This window comes from Girardinichthys multiradiatus, chromosome Y (genome assembly GCF_021462225.1).
Source record: "Girardinichthys multiradiatus isolate DD_20200921_A chromosome Y, DD_fGirMul_XY1, whole genome shotgun sequence".
NCBI lineage: Eukaryota > Metazoa > Chordata > Actinopteri > Cyprinodontiformes > Goodeidae > Girardinichthys > Girardinichthys multiradiatus.
In genome coordinates, this window is record NC_061818.1 from 21,723,221 (window position 1) to 21,743,201 (window position 19,981).

At 39.0% G+C, this 19,981-nt stretch overlaps 3 protein-coding genes across 6 annotated transcripts in view; 2 read left to right on the top strand and 1 right to left on the bottom strand.

Moving 5' to 3' along the window:
* The window catches only part of LOC124864143 (delphilin-like), a 54,584-nt gene extending 48,833 nt beyond the window's left edge, over positions 1-5,751 (top strand). The window contains exons 22-23 of the mRNA XM_047358813.1: positions 1,843-1,919; positions 5,615-5,751. Coding sequence (XP_047214769.1) covers positions 1,843-1,919; positions 5,615-5,669 — 132 coding nt within the window. The 3' untranslated portion in view covers positions 5,670-5,751. The remainder of the gene's footprint in view (positions 1-1,842; positions 1,920-5,614) is intronic.
* A 145-nt stretch (positions 5,752-5,896) lies between these two features.
* LOC124864372 (sodium/myo-inositol cotransporter 2-like) lies at positions 5,897-14,304 on the top strand. The gene is made up of 15 exons (XM_047359142.1): positions 5,897-6,054; positions 6,432-6,581; positions 7,904-7,975; positions 8,173-8,277; positions 8,359-8,418; positions 8,491-8,595; positions 8,684-8,789; positions 8,924-9,004; positions 9,091-9,296; positions 10,998-11,133; positions 11,215-11,322; positions 11,401-11,551; positions 12,918-13,086; positions 13,170-13,385; positions 13,558-14,304. The coding sequence occupies exons 2-15, from the start codon at positions 6,432-6,434 to the stop codon at positions 13,918-13,920; spliced, it is 2,028 nt and encodes a 675-aa protein (XP_047215098.1). The 5' UTR covers positions 5,897-6,054; the 3' UTR covers positions 13,921-14,304.
* A 1,507-nt stretch (positions 14,305-15,811) lies between these two features.
* LOC124864370 (rho GTPase-activating protein 17-like) overlaps positions 15,812-19,981 on the bottom strand; it is a 28,519-nt gene continuing 24,349 nt past the window's right edge. For 3 of the 4 annotated variants that reach the window (XM_047359141.1, XM_047359138.1, XM_047359139.1), the window contains 3 exons: positions 19,556-19,677; positions 18,049-18,438; positions 15,812-16,143 (listed from right to left, as the gene is read on the bottom strand). In XM_047359141.1, the coding sequence (XP_047215097.1) occupies positions 15,992-16,143; positions 18,049-18,438; positions 19,556-19,677 (664 nt within the window). In that variant the 3' untranslated portion in view covers positions 15,812-15,991. Of the gene's footprint in view, positions 16,144-17,464; positions 17,517-18,048; positions 18,439-19,555; positions 19,678-19,981 lie in introns of all 4 variants that reach the window. The other variant, XM_047359140.1, reaches the window with a different exon arrangement.

Sequence of the window (19,981 nt, forward strand, 5' to 3'; positions counted from 1 at the left end):
TGAATATACAGGTCCTTCTCAAAATATTAGCATATTGTGATAAAGTTCATTATTTTCCTTAATGTCATGATGAAAATTTAACATTCATATATTTTAGATTCATTGCACACTAACTGAAATATTTCAGGTCTTTTATTGTTTTAATACGGATGATTTTGGCATACAGCTCATGAAAACCCAAAATTCCTATCTCACAAAATTAGCATATCATTAAAAGGGTCTCTAAACGAGCTATGAACCTAATCATCTGAATCAACAAGTTAACTCTAAACACCTGCAAAAGATTCCTGAGGCCTTTAAAACTCCCAGCCTGGTTCATCACTCAAAACCCCAATCATGGGTAAGACTGCCGACCTGACTGCTGTCCAGAAGGCCACTATTGACACCCTCAAGCAAGAGGGTAAGACACAGAAAGACATTTCTGAACGAATAGGCTGTTCCCAGAGTGCTGTATCAAGGCACCTCAGTGGGAAGTCTGTGGGAAGGAAAAAGTGTGGCAGAAAACGCTGCACAACGAGAAGAGGTGACCGGACCCTGAGGAAGATTGTGGAAAAGGGCCGATTCCAGACCTTGGGGGACCTGCGGAAGCAGTGGACTGAGTCTGGAGTAGAAACATCCAGAGCCATCATGAACAGGCATGTGCAGGAAATGGGCTACAGGTGCCGCATTCCCCAGGTCAAGCCACTTTTGAACCAGAAACAGCGGCAGAAGCGCCTGACCTGGGCTACAGAGAAGCAGCACTGGACTGTTGCTCAGTGGTCCAAAGTACTTTTTTTGGATGAAAGCAAATTCTGCATGTCATTCGGAAATCAAGGTGCCAGAGTCTGGAGGAAGACTGGGGAGAAGGAAATGCCAAAATGCCAGAAGTCCAGTGTCAAGTACCCACAGTCAGTGATGGTCTGGGGTGCCGTGTCAGCTGCTGGTGTTGGTCCACTGTGTTTTATCAAGGGCAGGGTCAATGCAGCTAGCTATCAGGAGATTTTGGAGCACTTCATGCTTCCATCTGCTGAAAAGCTTTATGGAGATGAAGATTTCATTTTTCAGCACGACCTGGCACCTGCTCACAGTGCCAAAACCACTGGTAAATGGTTTACTGACCATGGTATCACTGTGCTCAATTGGCCTGCCAACTCTCCTGACCTGAACCCCATAGAGAATCTGTGGGATATTGTGAAGAGAACGTTGAGAGACTCAAGACCCAACACTCTGGATGAGCTAAAGGCCGCTATCGAAGCATCCTGGGCCTCCATAAGACCTCAGCAGTGCCACAGGCTGATTGCCTCCATGTCACGCCGCATTGAAGCAGTCATTTCTGCCAAAGGATTCCAGACCAAGTATTGAGTGCATAACTGTACATGATTATTTGAAGGTTGACGTTTTTTGTATTAAAAACACTTTTCTTTTATTGGTCGGATGAAATATGCTAATTTTGTGAGATAGGAATTTTGGGTTTTCATGAGCTGTATGCCAAAATCATCCGTATTAAGACAATAAAAGACCTGAAATATTTCAGTTAGTGTGCAATGAATCTAAAATATATGAATGTTAAATTTTCATCATGACATTATGGAAAATAATAATCGTTATCACAATATGCTAATATTTTGAGAAGGACCTGTAAATGCACGGCATCCTTTTCAGATTTTTGTTTTCAAATATTCTGAAAGACATCATTGATTTCCATGCACTATTTTACTTACAACCCCCATAAATGCATTACAGTTTGTGTTTACAACCTGACAAAATGTGAAAAAGCTCAACGGGTAAAAATTTATTTTCATGGCACTGTACATACTATGATTTAATATAACTAACAGATAGATTTTTTTTTTTTCACTGCAGAGAGCTCTCAGTGATCAACAGGCAGTGGAAATCCCAAACAGCCCCAGAAGTCCTCGAATGGCCTCCCCGCAGGCCTGGTAACACACACATTCACATGCAGATGAGCTTGAAAAATTTCGCACACAGATACAGACCTGAGGTATGCATAACATGCAAAACATGCGTACACAAGCTAAATGAAAAAGGGAAACTGAACGATGAATATTTTTTTATGTTGAACCCATAAATGTCAGTGTTGTTCATGTTCTATCCTGCAGAGAAAACAAAAAGTGTTGTGATCAATAACCTTATTATGTTTCAACATATCTTTACTGTTTGAAAGCTAGATACTCGGTAAAATACCTTTAGTCTAAGTTTTATTTCTCCAAGAATCAGTGTATTACAGTACAACAATGATAAAATAAAATAAAATCTTGTAGCATATCTTTAATTAAGACAAATTTATATATTTAATCTTCAAATAGATATGAGCTTTAATCAAGACTTGTTCACTGCACTATGTGGTTCTGCAGAAATCACAGAAGCTGTGGAAATAGTTGACTTGTTCTTTACCTTTGTCAGATGCCCACCACACTGAATGTACCACAGGCTCTTTACGTGTTTTCTTAAGTAAATACAGTGCCTTGCGAAAGTATTCGGCCCCCTTGAACTTTTCAACCTCTTGCCACATTTCAGGCTTCAAACATAAAAATATAAAATTCAAATTTTTTGTGAAGAATCAACAACAAGTGGGACACAATTGTGAAGTGGAATGAAATTTATTGGATGTGTCAAACATTTTTAACAAATAAAAAACTGAAAAGTGGGGCGTGCAATATTATTCGGGCCCCTTTACTTTCAGTGCAGCAAACTCACTCCAGATGTTCAGTGAGGATGTCTGAATGATCAAATGTTGTCCCAAATGACTGATGATGATAAATAGAATCCACCTGTGTGTAATCAAGTCTCTGTATAAATGCACCTGCTCTGTGATAGTCTCAGGGTTCTGTTCAAAGCACAGAGAGCATCATGAAGACCAAGGAACACACCAGGCAGGTCCGAGATACTGTTGTGGAGACGTTTAAAGCTGGATTTGGATACAAAAAGATTTTCCAAGCTTTAAACATCCCAAGGAGCACTGTGCAAGCAATCATATTGAAATGGAAGGAGTATCAGACCACTGCAAATCTACCAAGACCCAGCCGTCCCTCTAAACTTTCATCTCGAACAAGGAGAAGACTGATCAGAGATGCAGCCAAGAGGCCCATGATCACTCTGGATGAACTGCAGAGATCTACAGCTGAGGTGGGAGAGTCTGTCCTTAGGACAACAATCAGTTGCACAAATCTGGCCTTTATGGAAGAGTGGCAAGAAGAAAGCCATTTCTCAAAGATATCCATAAAAAGTCTCGTTTAAAGTTTGCCACAAGCCACCTGGGAGACACACCAAACATGTGGAAGAAGGTGCTCTGGTCAGATGAAACCAAAATCAAACTGTTTGGTCACAATGCAAAATGATATGTTTGGCGTAAAAGCAACACAGCTCATCACCCTGAACACACCATCCCCACTGTCAAACATGGTGGTGGCAGCATCATGGTTTGGGCCTGCTTTTCGTCAGCAGGGACAGGGAAGATGGTCAAAATTGATGGGAAGATGGATGGGGCCAAATACAGGACCATTCTGGAAGAAAACCTGTTGGAGTCTGCAAGAGACCTGAGACTGGGATGGAGATTTATCTTCCAACAAAACAATGATCCTAAACATAAAGCCAAATCTACAATGGAATGGTTCACAAATAAACGTATCCAGGTGTTGGAATGGCCAAGTCAAAGTCCAGACCTGAATCCAAACGAGAATCTGTGGAAAGAGCTGAAGACTGCTGTTCACGAACGCTCTCCATCCAACCTCACTGAGCTTGAACTGTTTTCCAAGGAAGAATGGGCAACAATTTCAGTCTCTCGATGTGCAAAACTGATAGAAACAAACCCCAAGCGACTTGCAGCTGTAATTGCAGCAAAGGGTGGCGCAACAAAGTATTAACGCAAGGGGGCCGAATAATATTGCAGTTTTTTATTTGTTAAAAAAGTTTGACACATCCAATAAATTTCATTCCACTTCACAATTGTGTCCCACTTGTTGTTGATTCTTCACAAAAAATTTGAATTTTATATATTTATGTTTGAAGCCTGAAATGTGGCAAGAGGTTGACCAGTTCAAGGGGGCCGAATACTTTTGCAAGGCACTGTACTCCTCAGATTAAAGGTGATTTTGCTTGCTGTTGTGTACCTTAGTCTCACTATCTGCAGGCTTTCCTAATGTATGCTTTTGGATGATACGTCTAACTATTAAAACTTTCATATATAAGCTGCAGCTTGCTGTTTGTTTTATAGAAAATAATGTAATTATAACCTTCAAACGGAGAGAAGATTGCAGAAGTGGGATCATGTGAGACTTAAAGAGGGCGCAGTGCAATTTGTGAAGGTTTAGCTGTGCTCCACTGTTAGATACTTATTAAAGTGTAACAGAGATGTATTGTGTGGTAACTGCAGAATGAGACTGTGTAAATGATGTATATGCTACAACCTGTAGCTCCGTTTTTGTTTTTTCATTATTCGTACATTTCTGTATTTCTGTTGTATTTAACTGGCTTTTAATGCGTTTCTGGGCCGAGTGTAGCAATAATCCAATGAGAGGACCGCGATGCTCTTTAGTTTATAGAGAAACAGATTTACCTTAATATTAAAGATAACTACAGTGCCTTGCAAAAGTATTCACACCCCTATGGAGCTTTTTCCCATTTTGTCAAACTACAATCACAAACCTTGATGTATATTATTGGGATTTTATGTGACAGACCAACACGAGGTAATTCATTACTGTGAAGTAGAAAGAAAAGAACAAATTAAATAATTCGATTCAATTCAGCTTAATTTATATAGCGCCAATTCACAACACAGGTCGTCTCAAGGCAATTTACAATGTCAATTCGATCGAATCATACAGATTTCAAGTCAGGTGCATACAATCCAATTAATCCTAACTATCAAACAGTGCAGACAGATTCAGTTTATCATTCAAATTGGTTAAAAGGTTTTTCTATCTAAGGAAACACAGCAGATTGCATCCAGTCAGTGACTTGCAGCATTCACTCCTCCTGGATGAGCATGTAGAGACAGTGGACAGTCACTGGCGTTGACTTTGCAGCAATCCCTCATACTGAGCATGCATGTAGCGACAGTGGAGAGGAAAAACTCCCTTTTAACAGGAAGAAATCTCAAGCAGAACCAGGCTCAGTGTGAGCGGCCATCTGCCACGACCGACTGAGGGTTTGAGGACCAAGAAATATATTTAAGGTTGTTGCTGTAATGTAAAAACAATGAGGTAAATGTAAAAACTTCAAGGTCGATGAATATATTTGCAAGGTCCTGTATATAAATGCATACTGTAGTTTTTACTGTTTGAAGTGCAGTTGCTAAAAAAATGTTTAAACCACTATAAGCACTGTTTTCAAGTGATATAATATGTGCTGTTTTTTGCTTAAGTGACAGAATGTTATATCTAAAGCACTGCTCTCCATTTATCATCTATACAATATTACATCTGTATTTTCTATTGTGAGAAATAAATTCAGACAAATATAAAGAGTTCAATGAATGCTTTTGTTTGATTTTTCTAGAAATACTTTGTGTTGCACCAAAGAGAATAGACTGGTTTATAACATCAAACACATAATATGCTTGTGTTACTATATTCTCCAATGTTTTTTTGTGAATCTGTTTGTTTCTTTACAGCTGCTGCTTACGTGGCTTATTCCATCACTGCAAGCTGTGTGTCTGCAGAATCTGATATAAACAGTACTTTTTTGTGCCTGCAAGTCTCTTTTCTGATCACTACTAACATGAACTCAAACAGCCATTCCACTGTTCTGCTTTTACTTCGTCTCGTGAGTAGTTTCAATGAATTCAAACCTCTTGTAGCAATCAATCAGTCATTTACCGACATGAGGAAGCTCTCTTTTACACGCCTCCCTGTGAAGTGTAATAAATCTCTTACATTTTAACTAAACCTTGTTGTGCATGTGGGTAAAGTGGAGTTTGAACCTGGTGATGTGTGGAAATGGTTTCAAGACAAAGTCAGGTTACTGGGATTATCTTCGGGTTATTGATGCCGTATTGTTTGGGCACCAGGCAGCCCAGGTGGTATGAGACTCTGCAGGACAAGTTACTAAAAGGTGAGTTTATTTAACATTACAAACTCTCACACTCTGTAGTTTAAAGACTGTGTTGTAGGTTCTTCTGCAGCTGCTGATTTCACTCTGATAGCTGCTATGATTAAAGTTGATGTTTGCTTTTATGGCATAAATCTGCAAGAAGGGTCCAAAAATGAGATAACTGTGATGACTGCATTAAGAAATGTGTTAAAGCACATAACGGTATTATAAATATCAAATGTAAATGGCAAATAAAACAAGTGCCTTACATCTATAGATGTAGAATAGGGCAATACTTGGAAAAATGTAATGGAAATCTCCTTTTCTGGTTGAGCTGAGCAGATTTTCTTCTTCGTTCTCAGCATGAAATAACTTTTGCTTCATGTTCTGCTTTTCAGATGACCTACAAATATGCAGCTGGTGATGGAGCACCAACAACCAACATGCCCCCAACTCAGAAGCCCTCTTTTGGGAGCAACACCCTGGTCACTGTGGATATTGTGGTCCCGGTAGTATACTTTCTGCTGGTGCTGGCTGTTTGTTTCTTGGTAAGAAGAGCAATACCACAAATACTTTAAATGAGTAAAAAAAGTTATTTTTCAATGCTGAAAAAAGGGATTTACATTGCTATGAGCAATAAATGGCTTAAAAATAATAATATACCACATACATAAGTTTTTTTTTGGCTTTTTGCTATTTTTGCTATATCAAAAAGGTTAAGATTCTAGTTTTTGTTGTTAAATCAGGAACTTCTGTTGTTTTATCAGTAGAGTGTTTTTTCCGAGACAATCCTTTGCAGCCTCCAACTTCCTCCTTATCAGTCTTTGAGCTGTGTGAGGTCACGTGTTGGGCTGTCTGTTCATTTGACACAGATAAAAGGGAAAAAAATGACCAAAACATGGATGAAATAAGAAATTATGTCTTAATAGCTTATGTACATGATTCAGGATTCGATAATAGGTGCTTTTTGTTTTTCTTTTAATAGAATAAAATTTTTTATAAACTTTTTATATTTCAGTAAAAACCTTTAAAAATAATAAAAACATTACTTACATCTGTGGAAACAATACTTAATTTATTAAGTATATGATTTAATAAATGTCCTATAATTAAATAGGTTGATATTAATATTATGATTATTATATAATCTTTCAGTGCATTATATAAAGCATAATGTTTTAACATATAAAGAAAATCTTAAATTTATATTAATTGAATTTCACATTTAATAAATAAACGATGCTGTTCTTAAATTATGGATGTATTTCAATAATTATGAATTACTTTATTTACTGACATCCAGTTTTATTTTAATCATGAGTTATGTATAGGTGAAATTACCAGTGCAGGATTTACATTTTAAATTATCTTTGGAATGACAGGGAAATAAACCAACAACAAAGCAGTCTTCGTACAAAAAATACACAGTATGCACTTTGGACATGATCACACATTCTGCTGCAGAATTGAACAGGGTTTTCATAAATAAAATAAAATCCATCTTAGCTTCTACAAGCCAGTTGCAATACATTAAAAGACACTGATGGGGTTTATTTTCTTAAAGAAATGTTTTATAGTATTAGAAATATTTTATCCTAAAACATGTTAAAGTACAAGGCAGCGCCCAGCGATCTTAACACCTCAGTTTCATCCACTTGTAACATTATAAAAAAAAACAAAAACATAATTAGTTCTCAGTTCTTCAGGACAAAGTTAATGGTGTAAAAATCACAAAGTGACAAAATGTGAGTAATATAGGTTGATTCTGGTATAATGTTTCAGATTAAACTGTGCACCTGTGTAACTTAGTTAGAGAACATGATTTCATCGTGACTTGCTCTAAACAATCTTCTTTCTTTTATTTAATTAGTCCATGTGGAGGACAAAGCGCAGCACGGTGGATGGATACTTCTTAGCTGGGAAGAGTATGACCTGGTGGCCAGTAAGGAAATTACCATCAAATCTTTGTAGGAAGAAAAAAGATCTATGACTGATTTTGTGATTTAAAAAATGAGTAGCAGAAGGTTAAATCCCTCATATAACATAGTTTTCCTTAATCACCAGTAGAGACGAACTGTTTTCCTCTTGAAAGAAACCGACCGGGTTGATCTAGATCCCAATTTCCTCGTCTATATTTAGGTGGGAGCTTCACTCTTTGCCAGTAACATTGGCAGTGGACATTTCATCGGTCTGGCTGGGTCAGGAGCCGCTGCAGGAATCGGGGCAATAGCCTATGAATGGAACGTAAGACATAGTATTTAATGTTATAAAGAAAATGGGAGTTAAAATTCATTTTATGTCTTTATATTTGTTAAAAACAAACAGGGAATGTTTATGGTGTTGCTGCTCGGATGGCTCTTCCTTCCCATTTATATCTCCTCTGGGGTGAGTTTTGCACACAAACAGGAGTGAACTCTTGCATTGTGAGAGTAATTTCCAAGACTCTCTCCTCTGCAGGTGACAACCATGCCAGAATATTTGCAGAAGCGCTTCGGCGGAAGAAGAACGCAGTTATTTATAGCAGTCTTGTCCCTGTTTATTTACATCTTTACAAAAATATCGGTATGGCCCAAATCCAGCAGGACTTTCTGTGTTTTGGTGAGAAATTGTATAAACCTGAATGTATTGTCAAATCATGTGTTGTGGTCAGGTGGACATGTATGCAGGTGCTGTGTTCATCCAGCTTGCTTTAAAATGGAATATCTACCTGGCCGTGGTGCTGCTGCTAGCAGTGTCAGCTCTCTACACTGTAGCAGGTGATGTTTTCCCCTCCATCAACTACATTGTGTGAAATGTATTGTTGATTTGCACATAGGGGTCCCATGTGTTGCAGCTTCTGTTTATTCACCAGCTGCTAAAGGTGCTTTATGAGCCTTGTGTTGTGTTGCAGGTGGTCTTGCTGCAGTTATCTACACTGATGCAGCTCAAACTGCAATCATGCTGGCAGGAGCGCTCACCCTCATGGGCTTCAGTAAGTCACTGACCATGTCACTTTTCCGCCTTCTGCATTTTGTTTCCGTCTTTGTCCAACTCTCTTTTTTTTTTCTCCGCTCTGAGGTTTTGCTGAGGTTGGAGGTTGGGATGCTCTGATGGAGGGGTATTTCACTGCCATTCCCTCAGTTCGTGTACCTATCTCGACCTGTGGCATCTCTCGAGATGATTCCTTTCACATATTTAGAGACCCGGTGAACTCAGACCTACCCTGGCCTGGCGTTATTGTTGGCATGTCCATTCCCTCCATGTGGTATTGGTGTTCTGATCAGGTACTACAATAAAAAAAAATGTTTTTGGGAACTATTCCAGCATATGGTTCCTTGCAAAATATGTATAGGTCTTGAACTTTTTCACCTTTTAACATACTGTGTTTAATATGATCTCAACACAAAGTAGCATAAATGGGAATGGGAATTAAAATGATGCATAGTTTTCAAAATGTTTTACACCAAAAAATCTGAAAGTGCGACTTGCATTTGTCTTAAGTCCCCCTGAGTGAATACTGTGTCTCTTTAATTACAGCTCCAGCTCCTGGGGTACGCCTACCACCAGCTTTACACATTTAGAGAATGAAATTTCTGTCCATTCTTTTTTGAAAAATAGGTCAAACTCAAGGACAGACTCCATAAACACAAATTTTAAAGTCTTGCCATATATTTTCAATTAGCTTTAGGTCTGGACTTTGACTGGATCATTTAAGCACCTGAATGCTTTGGTATAAGCCTTTCTATTGTAGTTCTGGCGGTATGTTTAGGTTCATTGTGGAAGGTGAACCTTCACCTCTGTTTTAAGTATATTGCATCTTGTAACAATTTTTAAACCAGGACTGTAACCAGGATTCCTCTTCATTTATCTTTATCCATCTTCCCATCAACTCTGACCCACTTCCCTGTCCCTGTAGAAGTAACAGATTCCCACAGCATGATACTACTACCATCATCTTTCGTTGTACGTATGATGTTGCCAAACAGCATTATGCATATAGGCCAGACATTTTCAGTTTTAGTTTTATCAGGTAGCACCACCTTCTTCCAAGTATTTTTTGGCTTGTGGAAAACTGCAAGTAGGACTTCGTATAGCTTTTACCTCTTTCATATAGATTTGTTGAGTACATGACTAATACGTATTGTGTCTACTGATTTTTATAACCTAATCATACTTTGAGTTTCTCCACAACTTTTTCCCTGGCCTTAATGATGCTGTTTGTTCACTGATGTTCTTTAACAAACCTCTGAGGGCTTCACAGCATAGCTACATTAACACTGAGATTCAATCCCACACAGGCGGACTCTGTTTGCTGATTAGGTGACCTCTGAAGGCATCAGTTGCACTAGATTTGTTTTAGGGGTATTAATTGCAAGCGAGATGAATGTACGGAACTTCTCAGATTTTTATTTGTAACAAAGTTTAAAAAGCATTCATCTTATTCCTTTTTCTGTGCACCGCTTTGTGTTGGTTTATCTTATTAAATCCCAATAAAATACATTGCAGTTTGTGGTTGTAATGAAGTTTGAATGTTTGAAGACTTTTGCAAGTCAATGTCTAGAACCAAATCAGAAAAGATTGGAACTATATGTAAAATTTGGATTATCAGAACAAGTTTTATCCTGTTAATTTAAATTAATTTGTTCATCTTTTAAAATGGGTATGAAAATTACACGCTGACCATGACGAGTCTTTGAAAGGTCCATATTTTACCCTTAGATTTAGCCTTTCTCAGAGTTCTTCTGAAAAACTTGTTGGCATATTTTGCTGTTCAAAAATGTACCACTTCACAGTAACAGTGATTAAGAGAAGAATACACGGGTAGTTTAACTGATCATTTACTGTCTTATCAGTTAAGTGACAACAGTGAGTTATAGGATCACTGTACCCATTCTGGTTTACTCTAAATAAAGTGTCTCAATGAGGATCTTAGTTACCCATTCACCACAACCTGGAAACTGAGAGTCTTCCTTGGTTCTCTGCAGGTGATTGTGCAGCGCTCTCTGGCTGCAAAGACTTTGACCCACGCTAAGGGTGGGTCGCTCCTGGCTGCGTACCTGAAAGTTCTGCCTTTCTTTGCCATCATGCTCCCTGGGATGATCAGCAGGATCCTCTACACAGGTACAGAATAGGATTTATGGGATCAGTCACGTTGTTTCAGTTTGTATTCTTCTTGTTCACTGTATGATAAATTTTGTATAGATGAAGTGGCGTGTGCAGACCCTGACCTGTGCAAACAGATTTGTGGGAATTCAGTGGGATGTTCAGACATTGCTTATGCCAATCTGGTTATGGAGCTTCTGCCTGCAGGTGAGACACTGGTTCTGATGTCAATGTTAATGTAAACATTGCAAACACAGTCAACTACTTGCAACTCTTCCTTCTCAGGGCTGCGAGGTCTCATGATGGCTGTGATGATTGCTGCTCTCATGTCATCTCTGACATCCATCTTCAACAGCTCTAGTACCATTTTCACCATGGATTTATGGAAGAGCTTCAGATCTCATGCTTCTGAATGGGAGCTCATGATTGTTGGGAGGTATGACTCATTTTAGCACCAGCACAAAGTACAGAAACTCACAGTATGAATAGATTTAAAAGGATGTTGGTGATTTTTGTAAATATGGTACAAACTAGGCAGTATTTTTAACAAAGAATATGTTTGTTTTTTTTACTTTCAATTTGACCATCTAAGTCTTAATCCACAATGTATTCTCTTTATTGTAAAGTGTGTATTCTACTTTTCTATAAACCAATACAAAGTAGTTTTTTTTTACTAATTTCTGAAAAGAAACTACTATTAAAATGTACTAAAATCTGATAAGTGTGGTCCCTTTTACTCTGATACCCCTAAATAAAATGCATTGCAACAAATTCTCCTCAGAACTTTTTTAATTAGTCAACTCTTATGGGAGAATTACAGCTATTAGTCATGCATTTGGTAAAATTGGCATTGACCCACTGGGCAAGGAGGATGGCATTGTTTAAAGAAAGCCATCAGAAGTTATGTTTAAAGTTTGCCACAAAGACTAAAGGAGATAAAGAAAAAATGAGGAAGAATGTGCTCTGGTCAGATAAGATCAAAATGTAACTTTGTTTGTGTCTACATGAAACCACATGTCACAGACAAAAATAAAACTGCACATCACCCTGAACACATCCTTACTGTGAAACATGGTGAGGCAGCAAGATGCTTTGGGCATGCGTTTCATCAGCAGGCACAAAGAGGCTGGTCACAGTTGTTAGTTAGTTGGGACGTTGTATGGAGCTAAATACAGGGCAATCCTCGTGGTGGCCGCAGAAGACCAAAAACTGGGGCAGAAGTTCACCCATTAGCAGCCCCAAACAGCCACAGATACAACAAAATTGTTTTGATTAAAGCATGTCCATGTATTAGAATGGCCTAGTTCAAGTGCAGACCTAAATTTAATTACGTATCTGGGGCAAAACTTGAAAATGGATGTTCAAAGACTTTCTCCATCCAATCTGTGTGTGAGTGTGAGCTGTTTTGCAAAGAAGAATCAATACTTGCAGTGGTAATGGCAGCCAAAGGAGGTTTAACAAAGTATTGAATAAGTGACACTTTATCTTTTTTAGATTTCTGTTTGTAAAATAATTTGAAAACCATTTTTATGCAGTGCTTTGTCTAAAATCCCAATAAAATAAATAGTAATTTGGGGTTTTGATGTAATAAAAGTAAAATTGTTTGAATACTAATGCATGGTACTGTACTCCCAAAGTAATGACTTTTCCAACTGTTTCCACATTAATCTTTATCAATTGAGTTTAACAACAAAGCATCTAGTGATGCTGATATTTTACATATTGAGTCATCATGTCACCCTCACAGACCTGAGCTGCATTACTTAGCATTTAAATCTTTAAACTGTGTGTGCACGCTGCAGGGTGTTTGTGCTCGTCCTGGTGGCGGTATCAGTGCTCTGGATTCCTATTGTCCAGGCTAGTCAAGGAGGCCAGCTCTTCATCTACATCCAGTCCATTAGCACCTACCTGCAGCCTCCTGTGAGCATTATCTTCCTCATGGGCTGCTTCTGGAAGAGGACTGATGAGAAAGTGAGGAGCTACAGCTTCAGAGTGCATTTACAACTGAGCCCTTCTGATGTATTGTGCTTATAGTAGGATGTTCTGTCATGCAGGGTGCATTCTGGGGTCTCGCCATTGGTCTCACTGTGGGCTGCATACGCATGTTGTTGGACTTCATCTACCCTGCACCACTGTGCTTTGAAGAGGACGACAGGCCCAGCGTGCTAAAATACGTCCATTACCTCTACTTCTCTATGCTGCTGTCATTCATCACCCTGGGTGTGGTGGTTGTAGTCAGTCTGGCTACTGAGGAACCCACTCCAGAACAGGTGACGCTGCAGTCTAACCTTTTCTCTGCTGGTTCTCTTTGTTTACACCCATACAGAAATAAAATTATTAAATTTACCCGCAGCGCCACTAGGTGTCAATAATGTGTTAGGATACATGTTGAAGCAGACTCCAGCAGTGACATAAGTTCTCACTGCTTTACTTTTTAAACAGATAAGTCATCTCACTTGGTACACAAGGTTTGATCCAGTGAAGCCAAAAGAGCAGGTGATCCCAGTGGAGCAGAGACATACAGGAGGAGACGCAGAGAGCAGAAATGGACAAGCTGGCCATCAAAGGAGAAGTCTGTCTCTGCTGCATATCTTGACACTTCTCCTTTCCAACTGGCTTATTCAGTTTTTTTCCATATTTTTCACTGACCTTGGCAGACTCTGCTTCATCTGTGTCCAGCGCTCCCAGTCAGTCCAGGTTCATATCCGCCATCTACTGGTTGTGTGGGATGGAGAGGCGACAGGAGGCGGACAGCAACACTGTGACTCCTCCTGCCCCCAAGCAGATCATCTGCACTCTGGATGAAAAGCCAAATCTGCGGCACCTTGTCAACAGCAACCTCATCATTTGCCTCTCTGTAACCGTCTTCATCATCGGTTACTGGGCTTGATGGGCAGAACTCTATGCAATTCCTTATGAAAGTATTCCTACCCCTGAGACTTTTTCAAGTTGCAGCCACAAAGGCCAATGCATTCTATATAAGGAGCTTTATGCAATAGATCATTTTGAAGTAGAGGGAAAATGTTAGTTTGGCATGTATTTCTATTCCCCTTACTCAGATACCCCTAAATTAAATCCAGTGCAACCAACTGCCTTCAGAAGTTGGCAAATTAGCAAACAAAACATAACTGTATGTAATTTAATCTCAATATAAACCCAGATATTCTGTGAAGGCCTCAGAGGTGAGATAGAGAACATTAGAGAACTAACAGCATTATGAAGACCATGGAAGGAGGCGAGGCTTAAAGTTGTGGAGAGGTTTAAAGCAGGGTTAGATTAGCCTTGAACATCTCATGGAGCACCGTTTAATCCATCACCTGACAATGAAGAGTATGGCACAACTAACACTGACTAGCCCCATGGGGAAACATGGCAGTGGCAACATAATACTGTGGGAATCCTTTTTATTCCAGCAAGCACAGGGAAGCTATGGAATGATGGACACAAATGCGGGGAAAGAGTGGACAAGACCTTCAGTCTCTAGTCGCATAAGATGCAGATTGAGTTTTCAGATGTTAATTTGTGCAAACAAAATAAATAAAATGAAACCCTTGCATAATTTTTTCATAATCATGTTCTCTTGTGTTGGTGTACGGCGAATGGACTTAACTTTTAAAGCATTTTCCAGTCATACCGACCACCTGAAGCGATGTCTGTACACCAGAGCCACATTACACTCTAACAAGCGCACACGTTCATCCACCAATACATGGGTTTGGTCTGCAAACAGGGGTAGCAAGCTGGAATCAAACCCACAACTTGCTCTTCCCATTCAGCCACAGTCTCCATAAAAATACATTAAACCTTGTGGTCATGTTGTGACACAATGTGAAAATATTTGCAGTGGTACAAATACTACATGTATACCTTATGGACAGATTTAAATGTTTTATGGTACCTGGAGTTTAAAAAACCCCCAGATAGTTCAATTAAGCTTCTAAAATGCTTTGTATTATTTTTAATCTTGTTTTAAAAATAATATGTTTTACTGGGAAAGTATCTATAGTTGCAAAAATTGAGAAACTTCTTAAAATTATGGTCAAAATTGTGTATAAAACTCTTTAATTATGAACAGCTACGATGCAGAAAAGACAAGAAAACTCATAGTAAAAATCATACTCAAAAAAGGATTTTAATTGTTCTCCAGTATTTGGTCGAAGCTTTGATTTTGGTGTAAGAGTAATTAGTTACAAATGGAAAAAGATTGTCCCTTTTAACAATAAAATCAAATGTTGAAGCATTAAGTAGGACTTTTCCTTTTAAAAATCAGCTTAGGGGACATGAAATAAAATCTTGATTTAAAAATGAGAAAATCAAACTGCACCCTGTTGTATTACTCAAGATATCTCTGTAAAATTGCCTGAAACCGCAGCAACATGCTCTGAACAGGCCTTTAGCGGAAGACAACTGCATATCTTATTGCACCCTTCCCGAAAAGTATTTGGTCACTGCAACTTTTAATGTGCTAAAGAAGTTATAATGATCTTTAGGTCTTTAGCCATGTCTTAATACCTTCCTGCTGAGTCTGAACATTACACTGACACAGGTAAGATGAAACCCTGGAAAGTGAAAATGCAGTTTAGTTTTATGATAAATAGGCAGCAGTTTGAATTCAAACCTTCTCATCCATACCTTGCAGGTTAAAAGGTATGGAAGCTAAAACCGCACTCCGATGCTCGTCTCCAAAAGAAACTGACATAGTTAAGTTGCTATATAAATGAGGTCCTTTAAGCTTTGGCTCTGCAATCCAGTCTCTAAACACTCAGCATATCATACAGCAAAATGAGTTCAATGTGATGGCTGCACAGGGGTTTTGTGGTTTAATCCCCCTATTGTATAACGAGGCTTAAATTAACAATAAAAGCTAGAGCATCTTTTACAGAGCAGTATTCTCTGTCTCGATGTGACGGTTTAGGTGCAGGGTCGGGGTGGAGGTGGGCTCTTGACCAGCAAAACCCATCACTTGTTGCTCCTCGATCACCTGAGGGACAAAAGCTTTTCCGATCTTCTTTATAACCAGGTTTCTATCTGTAAAAAAAAAAAAAAACAATCACCAAACACATCATGAAATAAGCAGCAAACAGCTGCACATGCACACCACTGCAAACGCCACATTCTTTAAGACACCAAGGACTCCTCTGCAATGCAAACATCATCAATACTTCTAATCATTGTTAAAGGTTTTTATGAGTTTCCTTGGTGTGTTAATCTGTAAATGCAATAAAAAACGTTGCATAGATCTGTGCAAAACCATTGACCACGGAAAATAAACAGTTTAAACCTGTTTAGAAGCATGTTTAGTCATCACAGCAAAGCAGTTCAATCTATACCTAAATGCAAGTGTATTAGGAACAGACAAATGGACAAAAACATGCCTTCAGACATAAACATACATGTGCATCTTCATAAATTAGAATATCATCAAAAGATTCCTCTTCTAATTAGTGTTATTTACTTTCGGCATCTGGAGACTGAAATTTTGGCCCACTCTACTTTACAAAGCCTCAAGTCTTTTGCAGCTCAATCCTTTCTTTGGATATTCCTCTGTATTTACCACCACCCATCTTCTCATGAACTCTGAAGAGCTTCCTATACCAGCTAAAAAGCATTCCCACAGCATGATGCTGCCACCACCGTATTTCCCTGTGTGTACGGTCTGATCAAAGTGATTTACAGTATTAGTTTTCTGCCACAATCAGCATTTCAGAAGCAGGACAAAAGTTCCGTTTTTAGACATTTTTGCACCATTCATACTTTTGAATGATTACAAAAGTATGAATGGTGAACGATTAAACCTTTTTCCTTCCTCTTCACAATAATGCACCTCTTTGTGTTGGTAAATCAGATTAAAGAAGAAGAAAGTCACTGACACCTCAAAAAGGTCATTGTTAAAGAAGTTAGGTCCTCAGAGTGCTATGTTCAAGCATATCAATGGAAAGTTGAGTGGAAGGAAAAAAGTGTTGTGGAAAAATTGCATACGCAACAGGGATAACTGAAACCCCTGAGAGAATTGTTCATCAAAAATCTTTTCGAAAATAGACAGAGAATCCTTTTCTATGGTCTTATGTTATATTTTGGTTTTACGAGAAACATTATTTTGTGTTTTCACTGACTGTAAGCCATATCTTTCAAAATGTAAACAATGAAACATCTACATGAGTTTCAGTATTTACATTTATTTGCTGAAACAAATCAACCTTTGAATGATAACATAATTTATTGAGATGCACTTGTATCCATCTATGTTACATGAATTAGACATTCAATGGAGCTCTAGTTGTTTTTCCATACAGACGCACAAACATGAAGCAGCAAAAAGGTCCAAGACACCAGCCAATGGGAACCTTACCATCACCTGCCCGGCAAATCTCATCTTACAGGCAGGCTGGCAGCTCAGACATCTGCAATGTTTACACACATTTCTTGTCATGCTTTAGATCACCACAGTCCTATTCAGTGTGACACAAATCGAGAAAGTGAAACCAGAAGAAGCCAGAAATCTAAATAAAGCAGCGCCTTAAGAGGAAGTTATAGATGGTTATTGGCAGACGAGCAGAGGGGGAAAAAAACTATTTAGACGCTGAAACACTGTCACAAAGAAAAACATGGCTGGAGATGTTTTCTCCGCTTCAACTTGAACCAAAAGAAGAATGATTTAATAAAAATGCCAGAAAAACTTAAGCAACTTGTAAAATCTCACACATTCAGCTACCTTTATGAGGCAAATGTCATAAACATGCATCTGGAATGATAACAATCCGCATTTAATACATTTGACCTAATAACAGAGCTTGCACTTATGACAACTTCATGTAAAAAATGTCTGCCTGATAAATTTATATAAACAATTTTCTTTTTACAATTTTTTGCTGTGTATAATGAAAAATATGCATTGAATATTCTGCATCTGTACCTATCGAATCATTTATTTACCTGTTATGATCTTGGATGCAGAGTTGCAGACGCCATTACCGTTGTCATTAGCTGCAGGCTGTGGTGGTGGAGGCATGCTGGGTCGTGGTCGCGGCTTTGGAGTGGGCCTGGAGGGGCGAGGAAGAGATCCAGTGTGGTATGACGGTGGAGTATCGGGAGGAGTGGGCGTTCTTGGAGGTGGGGGCGAGGACTCGCGGCCTCCCTGCGCCGGCTGGTGGGCTAGAGGAGGCTGTGGCGGTGGATGGCTCGGGGCTTGGATGACATCTTTGCTGGAGTGACGACGGGATGTGAGGGGTGGGTGACTGGGAGAACTGGGCAGCAGGGGGCTACTGGACTGAAAAGCGTATGGGCTGGGCTGTTTGGGTGGAGCTGGTGCCTGCTTTTTGGTGCCTTCAAAGCAGAGGATCAAAAATATATTATTTATACCCCTTGAACCCTTGCAACCATAAACTACAAAATATTTTACTGAGATTTTATGTGACGAATCAACAAATGGTAGCACATAATTGTAAAGTGAAAGGAAAATGATAAATTGTATTCAACATTTTTTTTCAAATTGAAATCTGAAAAGTGGGTATTGTGTACTTGTATTCAATCATGCCCAAATCAATACTTTGTCCCTGCTAAAGAAAAGTGTACCCACAGCATGATGCTACCAACACCTTGTTTCGCTGTGGGAATGGTGAATTCAGGGTGATGTACAGTGTTAGTTTTGCCTCTGGCCCTCCGAGAACCTTTATCTGCAATTATAGGGTGTGTATCTACCACGTTTGCACATTTAGAGACCTAATTCTATCTTCTTTGCAAGACGGAGCAAGATCAGTCAGATTGATGGAGAGCTTTCAATAACAGCTTTTAATAAATGTCTAGCCACTGATTCTCAGTAAGATTCAGCTCTAGACTTTGACTAGGCCATTCTATGCTTTGATCTAAACCATTCAATTGTGGGTTTGGCTGTATGTTCAGGGTCACTGCTTTATTGGAAGGTGAGCATCATAGTTTTTGCATCCTCTATCAGATTTTCATCCAGGACTGGCCTGCATTTAGCTCCCTCCTTCTTTCTATTAACTCTGACCAGCTACCCTCCTGAGGAGTAACATTGCCACAGCATGATGCTGCCACCACTGTGTTTCATTGTAGAAAGTTATGTTCAGGTTAATGTGCAATTTTAATTGTTTACCACAAAGTGTTCTGCATGTTTGCCAAAAAACACAATTTTGGTCCAATCTAAACAGATCACCTTCCTCTGCAGGAAGAAGATCTGTTTGATTTAGGGGAAAATGGGTTGCAAATACAGCTCTGTCACTGTTTTTTAGATATTGTTGAAAACCATGTATCATTTTTTTTCCATTTCACAGTTACGTTCTTATTTATGTTGCTTAATCACATAAAATCCCAATAAAATAAACTGTAGTTTGGGATTGTAGCGGGACAAGAAGTGAAAAGGTTCAAGAGGTGTGAAAACAATGCGCTGTAAACAGGATATGAGAGTGTACACTGTTCTCACCTCTGCGGATCATATGTGGACTCGGCCCTCTTGACCCACCCTGTGACAGCGTGGTCCCGACTATAAGATGGGGTGAACCATTCCTCTGCGGAGGAGGGGTGGATGTGGGCTCACGGGCTTGGCTGTTGAAAAACAACAAAGCAAAACATTACTAGTAGCCCACTTTCTACTCAAGACATTTTACAGGTGCAAAATCAAAACAAATCATGCACACAAACGGCGAACACATATTCCATCCATGATGAAGGTCAAAACAAGAGTAATGAACCAAAGAAAGAGACATTTAGGTAACAAGATGCAAAAAAAAGTCAGGAATTGCAAACACAAAACTGTTTCAGTAATGTGTTGCATGCAAAATGAAAAAGGCCATGAACCAGTTAAGCACTGGAACGTCCTGGTAAGAAGCACAAAATATCTTTAAAAATA

Bases quoted from the DNA above. Each gene is read 5' to 3' on its own strand.
- LOC124864372 (XM_047359142.1), top strand. From the start codon at position 6,432: ATGACCTACAAATATGCAGCTGGTGATGGAGCACCAACAACCAACATG. The intron at 9,005-9,090 runs GTAAGTCACTGA...CTCCGCTCTGAG, and splicing joins GCTCACCCTCATGGGCTTCA to GTTTTGCTGAGGTTGGAGGT. The intron at 9,297-10,997 runs GTACTACAATAA...GGTTCTCTGCAG, and splicing joins GGTATTGGTGTTCTGATCAG to GTGATTGTGCAGCGCTCTCT.